Source organism: Pituophis catenifer, unplaced genomic scaffold, assembly GCF_029215685.1.
Source record: "Pituophis catenifer annectens isolate HBS135680 unplaced genomic scaffold, rPitCat1.0.hap2 SCAF_1, whole genome shotgun sequence".
Taxonomy (NCBI): Eukaryota; Metazoa; Chordata; class Lepidosauria; order Squamata; family Colubridae; genus Pituophis; species Pituophis catenifer.
In genome coordinates, this window is record NW_027256881.1 from 306525244 (window position 1) to 306545040 (window position 19797).

Consider the following 19797-nt stretch of genomic DNA (forward strand, 5'->3'; position numbering starts at 1 on the left):
TTTGTTCAGGGCAAGCATCCAAATTAATATCCACAGAAGTCAGTCTAGCTTTTCTTGAATACTTTAGTAGGCAATTGGTTGCACTGTCAAGCTGCTCTTCTTAGGAGGAGATTCTCAACTTTGAACCAGAATGTCAGCATTCCAGAAAAAAACTCAACTCTAAGTAAAAACTCTGAAGCAAGCGTTTTTCAAAGTTCTATTTACTAGAATAGGTAAACTAGCACATCTGGGAAAACCCGAATCTGAGAGGTCCGGGTTTTCCCTCAGTAAATCAAAACCCCCAAAACCATCCCCTCACTCCTCAGTCGATCACATGCTCCAATCACCATCTGTCCCATCTCGAGACAGCACTCCGACCACTCCTTCTCCAGATGCAGGATCAGCCTGACCTTGACCAATAGGAAGAATGCTATTATGTCTAAAGACAACCCCTCTACTAAATCCCCGCTCCTACTCCTACATGAGAAGGTGGCAGCATGGAAGCTTCCGGCCTAATATGGCTTCCAAAGCTGACAGGCATCCCCCCCTGCAGAAAAAAACACACCCTGAAAAATAAAACATACAAAACACAAAAAATGGGGTTAACGCCTTGTACATAACCTCTTAACCCTCTCTCCCCCCTCCAGGAGAACCCTCTGGTTTCTCAGGGAATTTATCATGAAATTGCTTTACTAGAGTATCGGCATTCACATCCCAACTTTTCACCCAAGTAGCTTCAGACAACGGGTACCCTTTCCAGTGTGCCAAATACTGTAACCGACCCCTGTATAGTCTAGAGTCTAGAGTCAAGGATCTTCTTAACTTCACAGCTCTGGACACAGAGTCTGTCTTCCACTAACTTGAGTTATTACATGCTTTGTCCTCTAGAATAATAAATAATGAGTTGTGGCCTTCTCTATGATATTACTCTGTGATTCTCTTCCAGTATGAAGAGAGTGGTAGCATATTCCCACTCAATTGCTTTTTCTTTCTGAATAAATGTATTCAGTTCTTTCTATCACTGCTCATAGAATATAATTTCTAGTTCCACAGTCAAACTTGCTGTCCTTTTCTTGAATCCTTCTTAAAGGCCATGCCCATGATAGAAATATAAAATACTATACAGCAAGAATCTGCCAGCAAAAAATACTGCCACCATTAAATGTGGTTGCTTAATCTTTTCTGCCCTTATACAGGTAGTCCTTGACTTAGAATTTCCATAGCTAAGCAAAGTGGTTGTTAAGTGAGTTGTGTCCAATTTTATGACTTTTTGCCACAGTTAAGCCAATCACTGCAGTTGTTAAGTGAATCACATGGTTATTAAGTGAATCCAGCTTCCCCATTTATTTTACTTGTCACAAGCCAGTTGGGTAGCTCGAAAATGGCGGTCACATGACCAGAGGATGCTACCTGTGGTCATGTGACCACCAATACATGCTGGTTGCCAACCATTGGAATTTCAATCACATGACTGTGGGGATGCTGCAGTGATTGTAAATGCAAGGCCTGATCAGAAGTCACCTTTTTCAGTGCTCTTGTATCTTTGAACAATTGCTAAACAAATGGGTGTAAGTTGAGGACCACCTTGGCTTGCTTGTTACTAAATTGTGCTGTCCTCCTTGGTGTGTGTGCTTTTCTCTCCTTTGTTATCGTAACCTCGTTGTGAATACCACCTTACCATGGCAAACATACCCAACTCAGTATGTTTTAACAAAGAAAAACAGGTCGTCTGTATTTATTGTGGCATTTCTAATTTCATATTTGCATCCATTCAACTTAGTTCCTATCTGCTCTTTTCTACCCCCAAATAAATCAGAACATGTGAATTCTTGTTATTTTTTTAGTCCTTTGTGGTACTTTGCAAAAACCGGAAGGTAAAATTGACTTAAGATTTAAAAAAAACCTGTGAAATAGTTGAATACTTGGGCATTTAGAGTACTTTTCTCTCTCATGCAGTAGCTCTCTGTTCTTCATCTCACACCTCCTGATTTCCCTTTCTAAAAGTATCCCTTTTTATGCCAAGGTGGGATCTTGTGTTTATGTGAGGTGTCTGATGTAGAACAACAGAAAGAGAAGTAGCTCAAGAGAAGCAACAGAACTGTATACAGTTAAATATCCTAATTGTAGAACCAGGGTTTCTTATCTCAGAAATGCAGCATTAAACAAGAGATTATAAATTGGACAGACACTGACCCTATACTCAAGCTTTATCTTAGAAATCAGCAGAGTGTTGTGGTCAGATGAGTCAGAGGAGATGGAGGGGGTGCCTGGGTTACCATCGGGGCCTGCGGAAGCAGGAGGTCTTGGAGCCAGATGCAGAGCAGGGCCCATCTACTCATGCTCAGGCGGAGAGACAGCTGTTTTCGAGGCTGAGCTGAGTGAGGGGGAGGAACAGCTGGGACCTGTCCCAGATGCATGTATGCACAGATAAATGTGGAGAGGAGGGCAACACAGGACTGAGGGCCAGCTATCCAGGAAAAGAAGGAGATGTTAACAAGCTCCTCCCTGACTGGGATATAAGGAGGAGGGGTGTAGGAGGTGTGGTTGTCGGAGACAACTGTTCATGTTCCAGAAGAGTTCCCTCTGGCAGATTCCTTGCCAGGATTTCCTTACCACTGTCCAGGTTGGGCAGGACTCTTTGTGTTGGAATTGAAATACTAATTGACTTTTGGGGAACTCGGAGACAGTTTGTGAATCACCTAAAGATGTGTGACCTGGAGCTTTGTCAGTGAATGCAGTGTATTCCTACCTTAAAAGGGGTTTCTCCTCATGAGTAGGCTATTGAGTGAGGCTCGTGAAGGCTGGGTCAGAACACAGAGCAAAAAACTATCTTGGGATTTGGAAGGTCAAATGCTAGAAGAGAAATAGTAACGATGCTGGCAGTGACCAGAAGGAAGGAAATATATTAACAGCTCACCTCATTGCCTCCAAAACAGTCCATAAAAATTTATTTTATATACATTTTTATTATGTGATGACAGAAGTCCACTTAAATTCTGGGCTGGGAATTGGACATTTTTGTTACAGCTCTTGAAGTTATTTTGATTTGTGAATGCAAATTTAGTAATAGAAAATTAGTTGTGATTCTGTAAATTTATAACTGAGCATATTCCAATGAAGTCAATTAGATCAGGGAGATTAAATTAAATTACAAATGGATGCAATTTCCAACTACTTAAAATCAATGTTCTCTGTAAGAATGCTTAGAATGGACCTCCCACAACTATATGACATATAGGTTAAGTTGTGACTTCTTGCTTTAATCATTGTTATACTGCAGTCAGATTAAAGTTTTAATCATCTTCAGCTATGTCTGTTTTAGAGTACCATGACCATTTCTGTTGCAATAACAAATGCCAAACATTTGGGTATTCATCCTGACTCAATACAATTGCATTCAGAGAATTTTGCCCCCAACTTAAGAAGCACATTAGGGGCAGAATAAATTGGAGAAAGAACTACTGTAAGCAAAATATAATCAACAGATAAATGCGGGTTTAGCTGTTCGGCTTAGTATAGAATTTTGTTGCATAAAACTACTAATAAACTGTTGATCTAAACAAACTCAGTCTTTTTTTGGTGCAGAATATATTTTAGCAATGTATGTAATTCATTTCAGGTTCAGTTTTTATTCTGTGAACTATTTGCTTTTATATTGGACCACATGATTTAACAAGTTTGACTTAACATAAATTAATATAGAAGCATTAATACCTCCCATTTTTTTTACTATTCTAAAATTCCTAATTTTCATTGCTTTTGTTTGAGAAATCCACAATAATTCTTATCTAAACATGACTGAAGTCTTTGAATTAACAACTGTAACATTTTAGTTCAAACATTTACAAACATAAGATTACTGCTAAAGCTTGTTTGGCAGTTCTCAAATTAATTCCTTACACATAATCCAAAGAATATGTACAAATGTTACAAAACTAACTTTTGCTGTTTATTCTGCATTAATATTATAATGAAGAAATAGCACTAATTGTAAATAAATACTATTTTTTCTTAAATGCCCCTAAAGACGGGCATTTAATTTTTTCTCCACATATCTTGCAATGGCATTGTTTGTTTAAGGTAGTTTTTAAATAAGCTTCAATTGACTGAGTTCCAGTATTGGCCAGGATAAATCTATGTTCATACAATAGGTTGAGCTGAAACCAAATAAACTGTATTATGTTTACATTAGTCTACTGCTAATAATTGATCTAGTTGTGGATTATTAAAAATTAACCTAGTTGTGTGGGTTTGCATGACACTCCTAACTATAAACTAACCACATAAGCTGGGTTTTCACAAGATACTGGGATAAAATTTAGTATGGCTATTTTTTGAAAACACTACCAGTTGCTTAGCACAATATGTGAACCATGTAACTATTTACCTCATATAGCAGAAGGGATCTGAAAAATTTCAGACACTGTGACATACACACTAGTTGCTAGACTTAACACATGATTATAAAAATATATTTTGACATCTATTTTCCAAGAATACACTATTAAAATCTAGAATATTATTTTTATCCAAAGAGTATCTGTCTGAATAGCTTATAAACTTCAAAGTTAATATAGTTTGCATAACTAACACATTGGGTGATGTTCTGAATTGAATGAAGTTTATTCTTTTAAAGGAAAAAAGGAATTCCTCACATGGAAAGAATGCCGGTATAGCAGATTTTATTGTATTTTTAAATTATTAACCATTTTACAGGCTATAATGATTCTCATATCTATATTTAGATGTAAAAAAGTGGAGTGAGCAAATCTATGCATGGAGAGTTTACATCACTATTTGGGTGAGAAAGAGTTCGTGCTTCTATTTTATGAATAACAGAGTTCATTTAACCAATCCTGTGTTCAAATCAGCTTGTTTGCTGTCTTTTTTCCTAGTTTCTGGAGTATTTAATGTATAGGATTCTTTGTTTTCTATTGGAATACATCTTAGGCATTTTAAACAAGATCCTCCTATTTTGGCAAAATCCTGGTAGGTATTTTCACTTGAAAAGCAATATAGTATGGGATCTGCAACACAATTAAAAGTAGTCAACAAAAGAGAAATATGATAGATGTTAAAGATTTTGACAGCAAATTCACAGCTCTTCTCAAATAGGCTGCGTATTAACAAAAGAACATGATACGGTCCAAAGCAAATTAAGAAAATTAAGATTGTGCTTGAAACTAGGCGTTTAATTTGAATTTTCCTCTTTTTCTGAGTGCCATGACTCTTCCGGACAACACGTAGAATTCCATAGTAGGAAAAAATAAGGAGGCAAAATGGAAATAGGAAACCAGCTGTGAAACGGTAAAAGTTTATGTTATGTTCCCAGATTTTTATGGGATAATGCTCAAAGCACACTACGTGGCTCTCCGAGTCTTTACTCACTTCTCCATGTTTAAAAACCAGCAAACAAGTCACAATTTCTTTAGTCCAGATGACAGTGCTCACCACCACAGCAGCCTTCATTGTACGACACTGTTGGAAACGAAAAGGATGCACCAGTGCAAGGTAACGGTCAATGGAGATACAGCAGAGAAAACCCACGCTGATGTAAATGTTTTCATAAAGGAGGATGCCACAAATTTTGCATAAGAGTTCATTGTAAGTCCAGTTGTCATGCTGCAAAACATACTGGAGCCAAAAAGGTAGAGAGAAAATGTAAAGCAGATCGGCTATGGTTAGATTGCAAAGGTATATTCCTAGTTCATTCTTGACCTTAACTTGCAAGTAAGCGTAGTACAATGAGAGACAATTGGCTGGGAGTCCTACTACAAAGACAAGTATATATATCACAGGTGACAACATCTGATGTATGCTATGGTCAATGGTGCAGTTCTGAGTGTGATTGTCCATCACCTCTTCTGGAAGAATCCCCATGTTCTGCAGTCTGTTAGCTCAGCAGGCATATTTTTTACTCTGCCATTTCACCATCTCTACATTTGTTTTATACGATTATCAGTACTTGTAATCACCTGCAAGAAAGGAAAAAAGTCACAAAACAATCCTTATTAAATTCAACAATAAATCAGTCTTTTTCATAATTCAGGAACACAAAGGCTATACTCTACCTAAAACTCTTGAACTTACTGGTCCCATATCATAGCACGCAATGGTTCATTGAACCATCAGTTTTTGAATAAATGACAGTTGACTGAGTTCACAACTCACTATGACATTGTTCTGACCCAGCTCCCCAAACATGACAAACTCTCTGACATGAACTCAAAAGATTATTTTATTAGGAGTGCCAGCAGCCCTGGCAAAAAGTTTCTCTCACAGGCTAACAAGTCCCTCCTATCTTTTATCCCCAGAGCTAGGGTGGGGCTTAGCTAGCAGTGGTGGCTCTTCCTCCCCCAAGATCGGCCCATGGCTTTCCACTGCTCTCCTCTGACTTCTGAACAGCCGCACATCAGGCACTGGACCCAGCTGTTCCTCCTCTTCATCAACCACCTCCAGACCTGGGAGCAGTTGACTCTCTATCTGAGGGCTGATGGATGGCTCCGCCTCTGTCTGTCTCTCTGCCAGTTCCATTCCCACTTCTCCCTCGGAGCTCTTGGTTTGCCCTGATGCTGACCCTCACTCCCACACCTCCTCCTCCTCTGATTCAGCTGCTGGAGGGGCCAGCGGCCAATAGGCCACAACAGCCATAATATACTCACCGGTGATTAAGTTTACTTAATTAAACCTGTTTTCTCACTTTTGCTATGGGTGGTGGTGGGGGCGGACAGTTGTGGGCTAGGACTAGAAAGACAGACTTCACATTCACCCTAATCCATAGTCAGCCTATCAGTACAGGACTCCCAAGATCTGGTGATCACTAAATGGCAACAAAAAGTTCTTTTTGTCATTAGTACTGTCTGGAGTTTGCAGCCCAAATCTGATAGTCCTAGCGAAGGGATTCCTTGGGTGTCCCCAGATTAATTATTCTATCTCATCCGAGTTTGGTTATAGGGTAGTTGTGGGGGAAATATCCATACTGGCAGACTTCGAAGAACATAAATACAATAGTTCTGTTATTCTAATTGTATGGTTACCCATCTCATCCAAGCAATTCTGGGTAACTCACAACAAGTAATAACAATACAATAAAGACAAATTAAAAACTAATATACAAACCTGGAAAAACTATCCATAATCAATTAAAAAAACAGAAAATAATGATCAGCAGCAGAATTAATTCTACATAAGGTCAACTCAGCCATTGATACTGAGCAATAAGTTAAATTGACCAAATTTGCACGCCACATCAGGCTAAATTGTAATTCACTAGTTTGTTGTTACTGTATTATAGAAAGCTAGTTTGTATACTACCTATTTGGTACTTGGATGAAACTGGGAATTCTAAGTTGTACTAAACTTATCTGAAGAAGATAATGGCAAGCAACTTTTTAAAATGTGACCAAGAAAAGTACATGAATGAAGTCATTAGGAGCTGAGCTCAACCAAAGGTATCATTACCTTTGTAAATATAACACAAAAGTTCAGACGTGGGGAATATATTTAGTTCAAGATTTGAATGAAGTTCTAAGAGTTCTGACTGCTTTTATTTTTGCAGATGTTTCACTGCCTACCTTGGTAACATATTCAATACTATGATCTTGGAGAATTGACGTCTGTTGATTAGAGAACCTCAGTATATGATTGGGTCGGTTCTACTGTTAGGTGTTTTTTGTTTTCTATCATCTAGTTTTTGCTTCACAGAAAAGGTTGCCCCCTTTTGTTTATCTGGGTGTTGGTTAATAGCTGCGTGATAAGGGATGTGGTGATTTTATGCTGTTTTTGCATAAAACCAACTTGCTCTTACCAAGTTGACCTTTGGCTATTTTATTTAAATAGCCAGTGGTTGAGTCTAGGTTTATGTGTCTGTTGGCTGATAATTTATCAGAATGCCAGTTTATTAGGGATTTTTATGCATTCTTGTACTTGGTCCAAATTAGAGTTTCAGTGGCTTCCGAGGCAAATTTATGGTTGAATGTATCTGTGCACTGCGAAACTTATGATGTTTGTCATGTCTTCTAACTGCTCCTGAATATATACTGTTAATGTTCTACCTATTTGATATTCACAGTTCGTGCACTTCAATTGCTAAAGCTGAACACTGTGCAAGGGCATAGAAAGCGTAAGAAAGAATTCCTCCCATGGGGGAAAATTGTTTCTGTCTCCCTCATTCACAGTTCGTTGAGGTTCCTAGTGAAAGAACATCCCATATTTGAAAGTGGCAGAAATGCTTTTCTGGAGATAAGAAGTATGCTGAGGGAGAGTTGATGGAACATTGGCGCTGTTCCCAAAACCCACTTATCCCAGTCAGACACTAACCCCATCAAATGCCCTTATTGATGGTTCTGCCAGCACACAATTGCATTCAATGACTCATTTTTTTTTTGTTAAAATACGGGATTCCTATTCACTTAAATAGGCCAGCCAGCCTGGTGTGATGGTTAACCCACTAGGTTAGAAAGCAAAAGACTCTGAATTCTAGTCTTGTTTTCAACATGAAGCCAGCTGGGTGACTTTGAGCCTTAGCAAGAGGCAATAGCAAACCACTTCCAAAAATCTTGCCAAGAAAGCTGCAAGGACTAGTCTAAACAATCATCAGATGTCACAACTAACATGAACACACACAGAGACACACATAGAGAGCCAAACAGAGAAATCACTTAATGCAGGACACTCCTCCTGCTGTATGGATTTTTTGCATCAGAAAGTACTGGCAATGCTGCATTGCATCACTAGTCTTGTCTAGTGACGCAAGCAGCTTGGGTCTAGGACTGTTTGGCGCCCAGGACAGTTAGCACCCAACAAATCAGCTAGAGGGAGTGGAAGTAAGGAATTCTTTAGAGTTAATAGAAATCCAGTGAAAGGAGAGAGGTGTACAAGAGTTTTAAAAAATGCCTTCCTCCCTCCCTCCCTCCCTCCCTCTCTCTTCCCCTCCACCTCCTCCCTGCCCCCCCTTTGGAGTACGAATAAAGAGTTGGCCTAAAGTGTGGAATTCTGCGATTTGATTCCTGATGATAAATCCTGATGATTCCTCATCAGGATTGATCATCAGGATTCTGAAGATGATGATGATGATGATGAGGAGGAGGAGGAGAGGGTTGGAAGGGAGTACTTTATCGTACTCCAAAGGGGGGGAAGAGGAGGCAAGGGGGAAGAGAGGGGGGGAGGGACGAAGGCATTTTGGCAAACTCTTGTACGCCTCTCTCCTTTCGCTGGAATTCTATTAACTCTAAAGAATTCATTCCTTCCACTCCTATAATCATCATCATCATCTTCTTCTTCAGAATCCTGATGAGGAATCACCGGATTTATCATCAGGAATCAAATCGCAGAATTCCACGCTTTAGGGCAACTCTTTATCCGTACTTCAAAGGGGGGGGTGTAGAGAGGGGGGGAGAGAGGGAGGGAGGGAGGAAGGCATTTTTGCAAACTCTTGTACGCCTCTCTCCTTTCGCTGGATTTCTATTAACTCTAAAGAATTCCTTACTTCCACCCTCTCTAGCCGATTTGTTGGGTGCTAACTGTCCCGGGCGTCGAAAAACCCAGAACGAACCCTCCTTCTGTGTATCGGCCGCTCCGAAGCGTGTGGGACAGAGTGGCCATGGCCCATTTCCCATGGCAAATAGGTGGAGGCATGTCAGCCGAGGAGAATAGCCAGTGGAGAATCGCCCGAGGGAGGAATGCCGGCAGAGAATTAGGGGCGGCCAAACATACGAGACGAACAGTCCCATTCCGGCACTAAGCTGAGTTGGTGCAATTAATCAGGAATTGGGAAGTGGTTTTATACTACTAGGCCTTCTTAGTGAGTTCCATAATGAGGGGTTATTTTTAAAGCTCTGCTTCCCTTCCAACTCTTTTTTTCTTGGAGAATTAGATTGACTGAGTTTTGATGTTTCCATGGCATGGCGAAATGAATGGAATTTGTTTAACTCTATGAAGGACTTTTAGATATAGTTCACCAGGTCAATTGACCCTTTTTCAGTGGTGGGCTTCTACTGGTTCGCCCCGGTTCGGGCGAACCGGTAGCTGCGGCAGGGGGTGCCTCCATCCACCCACCCGGACATCATCACGGACACTCTGCGCATGCGCAAGTGCTGTATGCGAGCAAAGGAAGCGTGCATATGCACACACTCACAGTTCCGAACCAGTAGTGAAGGTAAGTGAAACCCACTACTGCCCTTTTTGATGTTCCTATAACACACTAATTCTACTACAGACACATATCCATTAACCTAGTTGTTAAGTGTGCTATGGAAAGAGGGCCACATTGATATCTTCAGTTTGTTCAGTAAAAGTAACATCTTCCAAGTGAACCTTAAAAAAATCCCTAAAGAGCCTCCAAGGAGGAAAAAGGAAACCTTTTTTTAAGTAAGCAAAGCATTTGTTCAAAGGGAAAGGAACATACAAAGTTTGGACAATGTTTCTATTGTTAAACAGAGTGAAATGTGGGGAAATGTGCGCATTATTTTTCCAAATCTCAATGTCAGGAAACAACCATGAAAGGCAACATTCCCATTTCTTGTCAATGACATTGTCTAAAATCACAAAATATTAATGCATTCAGATTACTACGAAGTTTCACAAACATCATACAAAAATACTGTAGTTATTTCACTTCTATACTAAAGACTTACAGTACATTGCAGTAACTCCCATTGCAATTGAGTGTTTTTACAAGGGAGCACAAATGCTCTATAAGCCTCATAACCATTCAGTAGTACAGTTTTCTTCAACTTGACTTAAGACGGTAGCTGCAATCTAACATATCAGGGAAACATCAAATTGGATAAGGCTATCATAAGATGACATGTTGTTGAATGTTATTTTTAACATTAACACATCAAAATATACTTCACATTCTTTTTGAAATGCCATTTTGATAAGAGTACACTATGTGAGGACTAAGAGTTAAAGAAGTTTCTTGGATGAGAACAGTGGTGAAATCTAAAATTTGTTACTACCGGTTCTGTGGGCATGGCTTGGGGGGAGGGGTAATGTGACTGGGTGGGCGTGGTCAATTTTTTTTTTACTTTTAAAATCATTTTTTACATGTAAAACCATGTAAAAAAAATGCTTTCAAAAGGCTCTGATGATCCCAGTTGAGTTGCCTGATCGTCAGAGGGTTTTTAAAAAACCCTCTGCTGATCAAGCAACTCAGCTGGGATCGTCAGAGCTTGGATCGTCAGAGCCATTTAAAAGAAAAAACCTTTTTTTCTTTTAAATGCCTCTGACGATCCCAGCTGAGTTGCCTGATCGGCAGGCAACTCAGCTGGGATCATCAGAGCTTGGATCGTCAGAGCTTGGATCGTCAGAGCTTGGATCGTCAGAGGCATTTAAAAGAAAAAAAAGCCTCTGATGATCGTGCGGCTCAGCTGGGCATGGGGGGCAGGGGCAGGGATTTTTGCTACTGGTTCTCTGAACTGCCCGAGCCGGTCCGAACCGGGAGCATTTCACTCCTGGATGAGAAGCGAAATGTCTTCAAAGAAAAACCAGAAAATCCAGTTGCCGCTTGAAAAAACATCTTTGGAACAGTACCTATGTTCTGTTAATTGAGAAACTGGACAAAATAGCCTCCCTGGGGGACTTTTTCCCAATGTGGTATTCTTTTGATGTGTTGGAGGTCAGCTACAATAATTTCTAGTTAGCATGACCAATGGTATGTGGAGGGCACCAGTTCAGAGAAAACATACATAATGTGGCTGAGCCAATAGGGTAAAAGTCTGGAGATCTCAAACCTCTCTCCAGTTTCTATATAAACTGGCCATATTTCCTTGCCTTTGAGTAGCAACTTAATACCGTATTTCCCCGAAAATAAGACCCTGTCTTGTTTTTTTGAACCCTGAAATAAGCACTTGACCTTTTTGCAATGCATTCAAAAGCCCGATTGGGATGTCTTATTTGGGAGGAAACAGGGTAGTTCCTGCTACTATCATTTACAATATCTTCCAAGAAGTCCCCCTATGTCTGGTGTATGGGAAATATAGGGTTCTTGTGACTTGTGTGACTCTACTTGCAGTTAAAAGCTAAACATCAGAGAAATAATAACTTCTCTAGTTGACCCTAGCCTGTAGCAATGTAGCATATACATGTCTAATTAAACTTTGAGGTCTTCCTTCCCCTTTCTGGAAATTAATGTCATAAAAGATGAACAAAATTAAACTTTTTTAAAAAAATGTATTATACATGAAACTTGGTTTATAAAAATGCATGCAATGTTTTTTGCCAAATTTGAAAGCAAAATTCTCTGCTTCTTTTTCCTGGACCTTCGCTGACTTCCTGGCAATAATTCTAACCAATTATCAGAGCTGTTGGGGAGATCAGAAGGTCACATGTGATCACATGACCCCGGGATGCTTCAACCATCATAAATATGAACCAATTGCCAAGTGTCTAAATTTTGATCACATGTTTACAGGGGTGCTGCAATGGTCTTAAGTCCTTTTTTTCAGCACTGTTGAAACTTTGAATGGTCACTAAATGAACTGTTGTAAGTCAAGGACTACCTTTACAATTCACCTTTGCTTGGTTTAGCTTCTCACCAGATTTTAATTTGATTGTTAGGGCAAACATTTTGACTGAAATCACAACATGTCTTGATTTGCCTGCCATGTCTGTATCCTAGAAAAGAAAAAGGACCAAAGAGTACAAAGGAGAGATTTTTTTTTTGTCTTCATTGTTTCATTTCCAATTTTCCAAATGCTGTTTCTCTTAAACTTTCTACATTTTTTAAAAAAATGGAACCTAGACCTGTATATTGTATGGTAGTTGGTATTTGAATACTAGATTGCATAGCAATTACACATTAGTAAGTAACCACAGATATATTCTGAAAATTGCCGTTTTAAACAGGACTGAAATATTTAAATGAGACATAAACAATAGGCTAATTACTCATCAGTTCACAATTTCCCCCTTAAAGAGGACACATATTACTCATTACATCAAGTAGAAGTCTGAGCTTATTTACACTTGGAATTTCCATGTCTGCTTGGCTTCCTTTTAATCGAAGAGCATATCATTCATATGAAAGTTATGGCTATAATTTGTAAAACAGCTTTTTCACCTAAAGGATGTAGGTACAGTTCAGTATTAATTATTCCATTAATAATCCATTTATTTTTTTTAATAACAAACGTTAAATCTTGAATGCAACCAAAACGCATTTCTTATTAAATCTAAAATATGTAATTCATATCTATCAAAGTTTAATATAAAGGGTCCTATCAATTGTAACTGAACTGCCTGACAATTAAAACCATGCTGAATATAATATTTCAGGAACTCTGTGGCATGATACCGCATAAATAATATCAAACCAATAAAACAAAAGTAACATGATAGTATACATCTGTTTCAGCAGAATCTACCCAGTTTAATTTTTGAGAAGTCTACAAAAATGTTTGAAATTCTAGAGTGGTGCTTCAGATATGTATTGAGGATTCTGGCCAATATGGATCAATGGACTAGTGCAGATTTAAGAGATTATGTGTGATCCCAAAAAGTAGATATGGAAAACAAAACTAAGTACAAAGATAAAGAAAGGGAGTATCTATTCCAGTGAATAGTTTTTCAATAAATTGATTATCACCAGCAGTTAATAATGGAAAACATTGTTAACCATGACCTAGTTGCTATGTAGCTTTAATGGAGCATTACATAGCTAGAGGTCTAGTTGACATATCACTATAACCCCATAATGGCGACCCTATGGCACGCGTGCCACAGGTGGCAGGCAGAGCCCTCTCTGCGGGCATACAAGCTGTCGCCCCAGCTCAGCTTTGCTATGCATGCGTGCGCACCTCCCACCAGCCAGGTGGTTTTTAGGTCTCTGCTGCACATGCACAGGGACCGGGGTACATGCAGGAGATGTGCACGCATGCATGGGGCGCATGCATATGCACGGGTCCATGCATGTATGCATGGGGTGTGGCACACGGGGCCATGTGCACATGCATGGGGGTGGGGCGCACACAGGGGTCATACGTGCATCCACAGGCACACGGGGTCGTACACACATGTGCAGGGGGTGCGGGGGTGGGTGCCGAAAAGGTTAGCCATCACTGCTATAACCTATCCTCACAAGTAGCTGTAAAAACAAGAGATAGGGAAATAAAATGATTCTCCTAGCTGTAAAATATTTTGTTCACTCATCCCCCTGTTGTTGATTTTGCCAAATAAGTTTTATTTGAAACAAAGTGAGGCTTATATTATATTTATACAAGTTATTTTAAACAAAACCAGAATGTTACCAGGCACAGTCTCAAACACTGACTGCTGCACTCCCAATATGCAATTAAATAACCAATGTTAAACAGGAAACCAACTAAAAAGAGAACTGGGCTACAGCCAGCAACAGCTGAACCACCTCAAGCAGAGAGAATAGGAACAACAAGTTACCTCACACTAAACCTATTTTAATATAAGCAGCTTGAAAATTACACAAGCAAATTATACAGCAGAGAAAGCACAGTACAGATATCTCAGATCAGTACAACAAGATGCGTAAAAATCAGGACTGTAGGTTATACAAATATTTCAAATGTCTAAAATTTTTGTAGCAGAAGTTATACATCCAGTTATCACTTTGGTTCCATCTTTCATAATATCGCAGGCAGTAAAACCTCAAGCATAGATGAGCAGTATTGGAACAGATTATGGTATACATTCTTATACACCCCTGTTCATGCCTCTCATTGCTTTATGGGTGCAGGAATGACTAACATTGCCCTCCTCCCACTCCCAGCTCATGGCAAGTATACCTGGGTTTTCCAGCTTCAGTTAAAAGCTGTTCTTTTTTGTACTCCAAGCCCTCTTAAATCCTTCGGAGCAGATGGTCTCCAGCACTTTGTTCTATTCCAGTAGCAACCCCAGTGCCCAGGTGTTGTGGCTGGCAGGTCTCCATCTCCCCTTCCATGGCTGATAGTTACCTTGGGCAGCCATTTTGTCCTTTGATGACAGGCTGCTCTGTTCTCTGATGGCTGGCAGTTGCTCTTTTTGTAATATTATGGTTGATCCAGCAATGGCCCCTTAAGTTGCCAAACCATCCTCACTGGGAAATGAGGGCTCCATTCAACCTCACATTAGCCAGTGGAAACCCTTCTCAGTTGCTGCCTACTGGATAAAGAGTGCTCCCCTTGCTTTCTCAGCCCTTGGTCACAATACTGCAAAACTTCGTTTTCCTTTATTCTTTAAAACATCTTTAAGCTCAAAGGTAGGAATGTTGCTACCCTACTTTGTTTTTATGAAGCTGAATTACCAGTCCTTCCTTGTTTCCATGGTCCTTCAGAGCAAGGTAGGAAACAAAGAACAGGGGGTTCCCCTTTCGTCTTATTTGTATCACTATAAAGTTAAAGGTTGCAAGGTGCTCTGATAAATCTTCCTCCATCCTTCCTGCGTTCTGTGCTGCACCCTTCTTCTCTTAGAATTCCTGAACTCACCTGCACTATGCCTTCTTTCTCTGAGATTCTCTCTGTTTGCACATAACCATGCTCTCCTTCCCTTGCACGTATGCAGCAGTTCACCACCTCCTCCCCCAACTCATGTGCAGCTTGCACAGGGCCTCTCACAACCTACTCTACCCATATGTGGCATCCCTGAACTGCTTAGTGGAGACCTCATCACTTCCTGCTTAGTGCCAAGCCTATCTTGGGGATACAATGGCAACCAAGACTGTCTGCATTGTCATTGCTAAATGATACAGTCACGTGCCATTGAGTTTTACAACCACATTGCTTAGCTATGGCAAAAATTCTGGTCCTAGTTGCTATCAGAACTCTAGGATTGTCTCTACAATACACAGCATTACCTTGGTGCACTAATTTAGTCATATTGTCAAAGAAAGCAATAAGATTTATCTGGCTTGACCTTTTTATAATGAATTCATGCTGCCTTTTGGTACTCATCCTGTTTGTTTCTAAATGCTTGCAAATATAGTGATTAATTATGTTTTTCCAAGATTTTCCCAGATCCCAAGCTGACAGTTGTCTGTAGTTTCCTGGATCTACTTTCCCCCCCTTTTAAAATATTGTGAAAATTGGCTCTTGGCTCTTTTTTAGTCCTTTGGCACATAGCCTGAGCTCCAGAGCTTCTCAGGCACATAGCCTGAGCTTTGAGCTTCTCAAAGATTTCAATTGCTGGCTCTCATGTGACATGACCAGTTCCTTTAACACCCTGGGATGTAATCCATCTGGTCAAAACTACCAAGTGTTCTCTCACCAATTCCTCACTGTTTATGTCTGTCTTTCTCTTCCCTCCCCACCAGTGTTGCTTCTGAAAGTCAAACTTTTCCTTTTGTGAAAAGACAGGGGCAAGGTAGGAATTAAGCAATTCAACTTTCTTTTGCCTGTAACCATTGGCCTTTTCCAACTAGTTGTCCAACTTTTTCCTCAACTTTTTTCTTGTTCTAGACATGTTATTTTTAGCATTCATCGCAAGCCTTAATTCCTGATTATCCATAGCTTTTCTGATCCCATCCATGCAGATTCTGCCTCTTTCCTGATATTCTACTCTTGTTATATAAAAATGTCACATACTTTTTTTTTTAAGTGTCCTGTTTGTTTCTCAGTTCATCAGAAGGCTCTTGGTACAACCACGCCAGTTTTATCAAGCACCTTCCATTTTTTCCCCTGACTGTCTTTAGTTTTCCTATCTCCAATATGGTGAGTTCTAGGATTACATGGTCCCTCACTCCAAAGGTCCCTACAACTTACACTTCTCTAACTTACTCCCTGTTAGTCGGTATTAAGTCTAATATAGGCGATCCCGTAGCTCTTTTCTCCTCCTTTGACAAATATGAAATAACTCACTGATTACTGATCTATATGAAATATAGTGATACAAATAAGACAGAATGTAATTGTGATGGGTTACTCCAGCAAAATCATATGGCACCATGAGTTGCACATAAAATTTTGAGTGAATTATTAGCTATGAGCTAGTTCCCACAAATGCCATATTTAATTTGAACTAACTTTGTGCCTAAATTTAATATAGTGACGGACAACTTAAGTACATATATTGACTGTACCTATGTGTTCAAAACAAGTCATTTTTAACTTATCACGTGACAATGCATGAATCATTATAAGCTCCTCTCAGTCTGTTTATTCTGAACTCAAATGCTATTGTGTTGTTTAACTCAATTTCCTCTGTTGGTTCTATTCTTATAGATATAACCATGCTGGCAATTTGCAACATGAACCATGGATTATATCCAAATAGCTAGTTAGTAAACACACAAAAAGAAAAGCTCTTCAAACACTCACCAACTGCCAATTTTGTCTCAACAAATAGGACTGGGACTACAGCTAATCAAGAGGTACAGTATTTTAGCTCTCACTATAAGAAAGAACTGTTATTGTGTTTGTCCATGCAACACTTCTGGAAGGTCTTGGCATTATTCCCAATTTATTAATGAGGAACCATTACTGAACTTTCTTGTCAATTCATGCAGTCTGTTCAGGAAAATTACATATCTACTTTTGATGGTCACAGTTTACCTGCTGCTAGCAGGACATTAGGATTAAATATCAGGAACTATGGGCAATCAATTAGGCACCCTGGTTCAACTCAAACTTTGGCAGAGGAAACCTTTGATCAAGGAAAAGGTGATACTAGCATAACAGTATGAAAATAGCATAATAAAGTTTAAGATGGGGCAAACTATAGGAGACCAGACAGATACACTTAGGAAGTGGAGCAAAACTCTGAATTTCTAAGATCACTAGAAGCTTATTTTTATCATTTTCCAAATAATCAGTATTTTAAATTCAGCAAGTCAATGGATTAATGGTCAGTGAAATTCCTTAAGCATGGGAAAAATTGTTTAATTGTTTCCAAAGGCAACAATTAGAGTGCATGGCATTAAACACAGGATTAAGTAATATGTGTGGTACCATGTGCAGTATTTCAATTTTTGCTACGTTCAACACAGAAATGGCAATATGAGTTTGGAAGCATCTTAGATATGTAAAAACCAGCAGACAGAACATCCCTCAAACTTTTTACTTAATCACCTTGAGATTCCACTTGCCTTGAATATGGTCTTATCAAAAACAGTAACATTGTCAGTTCCCTTTCTTTTCTCTGACTGATTTTCCTATGTGCCAGTACAACTTACAAATCACAGCATCTTTTGCAAAACTTTGAATAATCAATGAAGAGTTTCTAATGTATGAGCTGTTTAGTGCCTTTGTCTCACAGGATGCATTCCAGAACAAAAACTTTTTTGGTACTCATTCACAATACATATTTTTAATATAGTGTTGAATTTCAAATTCAACAAAAGCCTGAAAGGCTTTATTTTCGGAAATAGAAATTTATGTAATGGAATCTTCACTGATTTCTTTGTGTGCATCTGTGTGTACATGTATGTAGGCCAGTGGTGGGTTTCAAAAATATTTACTGTGGGTGTGGCTTGGTGGGCATGGCATGGCTTGGTGGGCGTGGCTTGGTGGGCATGGCAGGGGAAGGATACTGTAAAATGTCCATTCCCACCCCAATCCAGGGGAAGGTTACTGCAAAATCCCCATTTCTTTCGGATCAGCTGGGACTTGGGAGGCAGAGAATAGCATTTTTACTACCGGTTCTCTGAACTACTCAAAATGTCCACTACTGGTTCTCCAGAACTGGTCAGAACCTGCTGAAACCCACCACTGGTGTGGGCATGTGTGAGAATGAGAGAGCATGAGTGCAGATATGTGCATACTTCCTTATTGCTAAACTTTTACAGTCACTACCTTCTACCGCCTCAAATCTGTATACTATTTCAGAAAAAAGAAGTGTGCAATTACATTGACTAATCCTGTAAATTATTCAGAATGTAAGAGCATTATCAAGAATGCTACTAAATCACACCAGAGTGTTTCAACTGCAGCTTTCTGGTTCCTCCAGATCCAGATATCTGGCCGAAATTAGTGTTCAGCCAGATATCAGCCAGATATCTGCCTCCAATTCTGGAAGTTTCCTGATACTATTAAAATACTGTGAATTGCTCTCATTCTTTGCAAATGTTAGGACAGTGCAGTATTTTAGCATGAAAAGTGCACAAACATTCTTTTTCAAGTTTGTGATATAATGGCTTAAAGATATGATCCATGTCATCTGAAGATTAGTTGTCCATAATTATTTTCTTTTTTAAAAAAATCTTGTTTATTTTCTGGCACAATGTGCCTTTTTTCCTTCCCGTTAAATCACTCACAGAAAACCAGATATCCGGAGAAAACAGACTCTACTCATAACAGTAATTATAATCCATCAGAGATACCTTAATAATTATTACCAATATTTTGCCAGATGACTTTCTATGTGCTAGCTTTATATCTAGCCTCTTCTTTTGGAGCCCATTATATTCTACACTGGATTTTTTCTACTGTTTAACATAAACAATTACAAGTGAGAACATGAAAGAAGAATGAAAAGATATAATACAAATGGATAAACCAGAAATTTTAAAACGTGAAGATTACAGCTTTCTAAAATATTGTTAATTATGAACAATGGCATATATCATGTAGATATGTATATATAGAGAGATACAGATGTATAGATATAGATAATATAAATATAGAATTTTGCAGAGCTCTAAGAATTCAGAAGATGTGTTTCACAATGTGTATGGAAGTATTCAGACCACATGGGCATGCATGCACAATTACTTTTTGCTGGGAAGAAAGAGAATGCATCTTTTCCAGATGTTGTACACATCCATAATATTTAGCTTTTTAAAGAACAGGGCTTTAATATACTCAATCCCCTTGAAGCTATGTTCAATTTTAATGAAACAACCTTGCTATTCTAAGCTTTGGAAGACCAGCACTG

At 39.2% G+C, this 19797-nt stretch overlaps 1 protein-coding gene across 1 annotated transcript; it reads right to left on the reverse strand.

Annotated features, from left to right (window-relative positions):
* Positions 1–4821: 4821 nt before the first annotated feature.
* Positions 4822–5859, reverse strand: GPR68 (G protein-coupled receptor 68). The gene has a single exon (XM_070931500.1). It carries the CDS (start codon positions 5857–5859, stop codon positions 4822–4824), a length of 1038 nt encoding a protein of 345 aa, XP_070787601.1.
* Positions 5860–19797: the final 13938 nt, after the last annotated feature.

Bases quoted from the DNA above. Each gene is read 5' to 3' on its own strand.
- GPR68 (XM_070931500.1), bottom strand. From the start codon at position 5,859: ATGGGGATTCTTCCAGAAGAGGTGATGGACAATCACACTCAGAACTGC.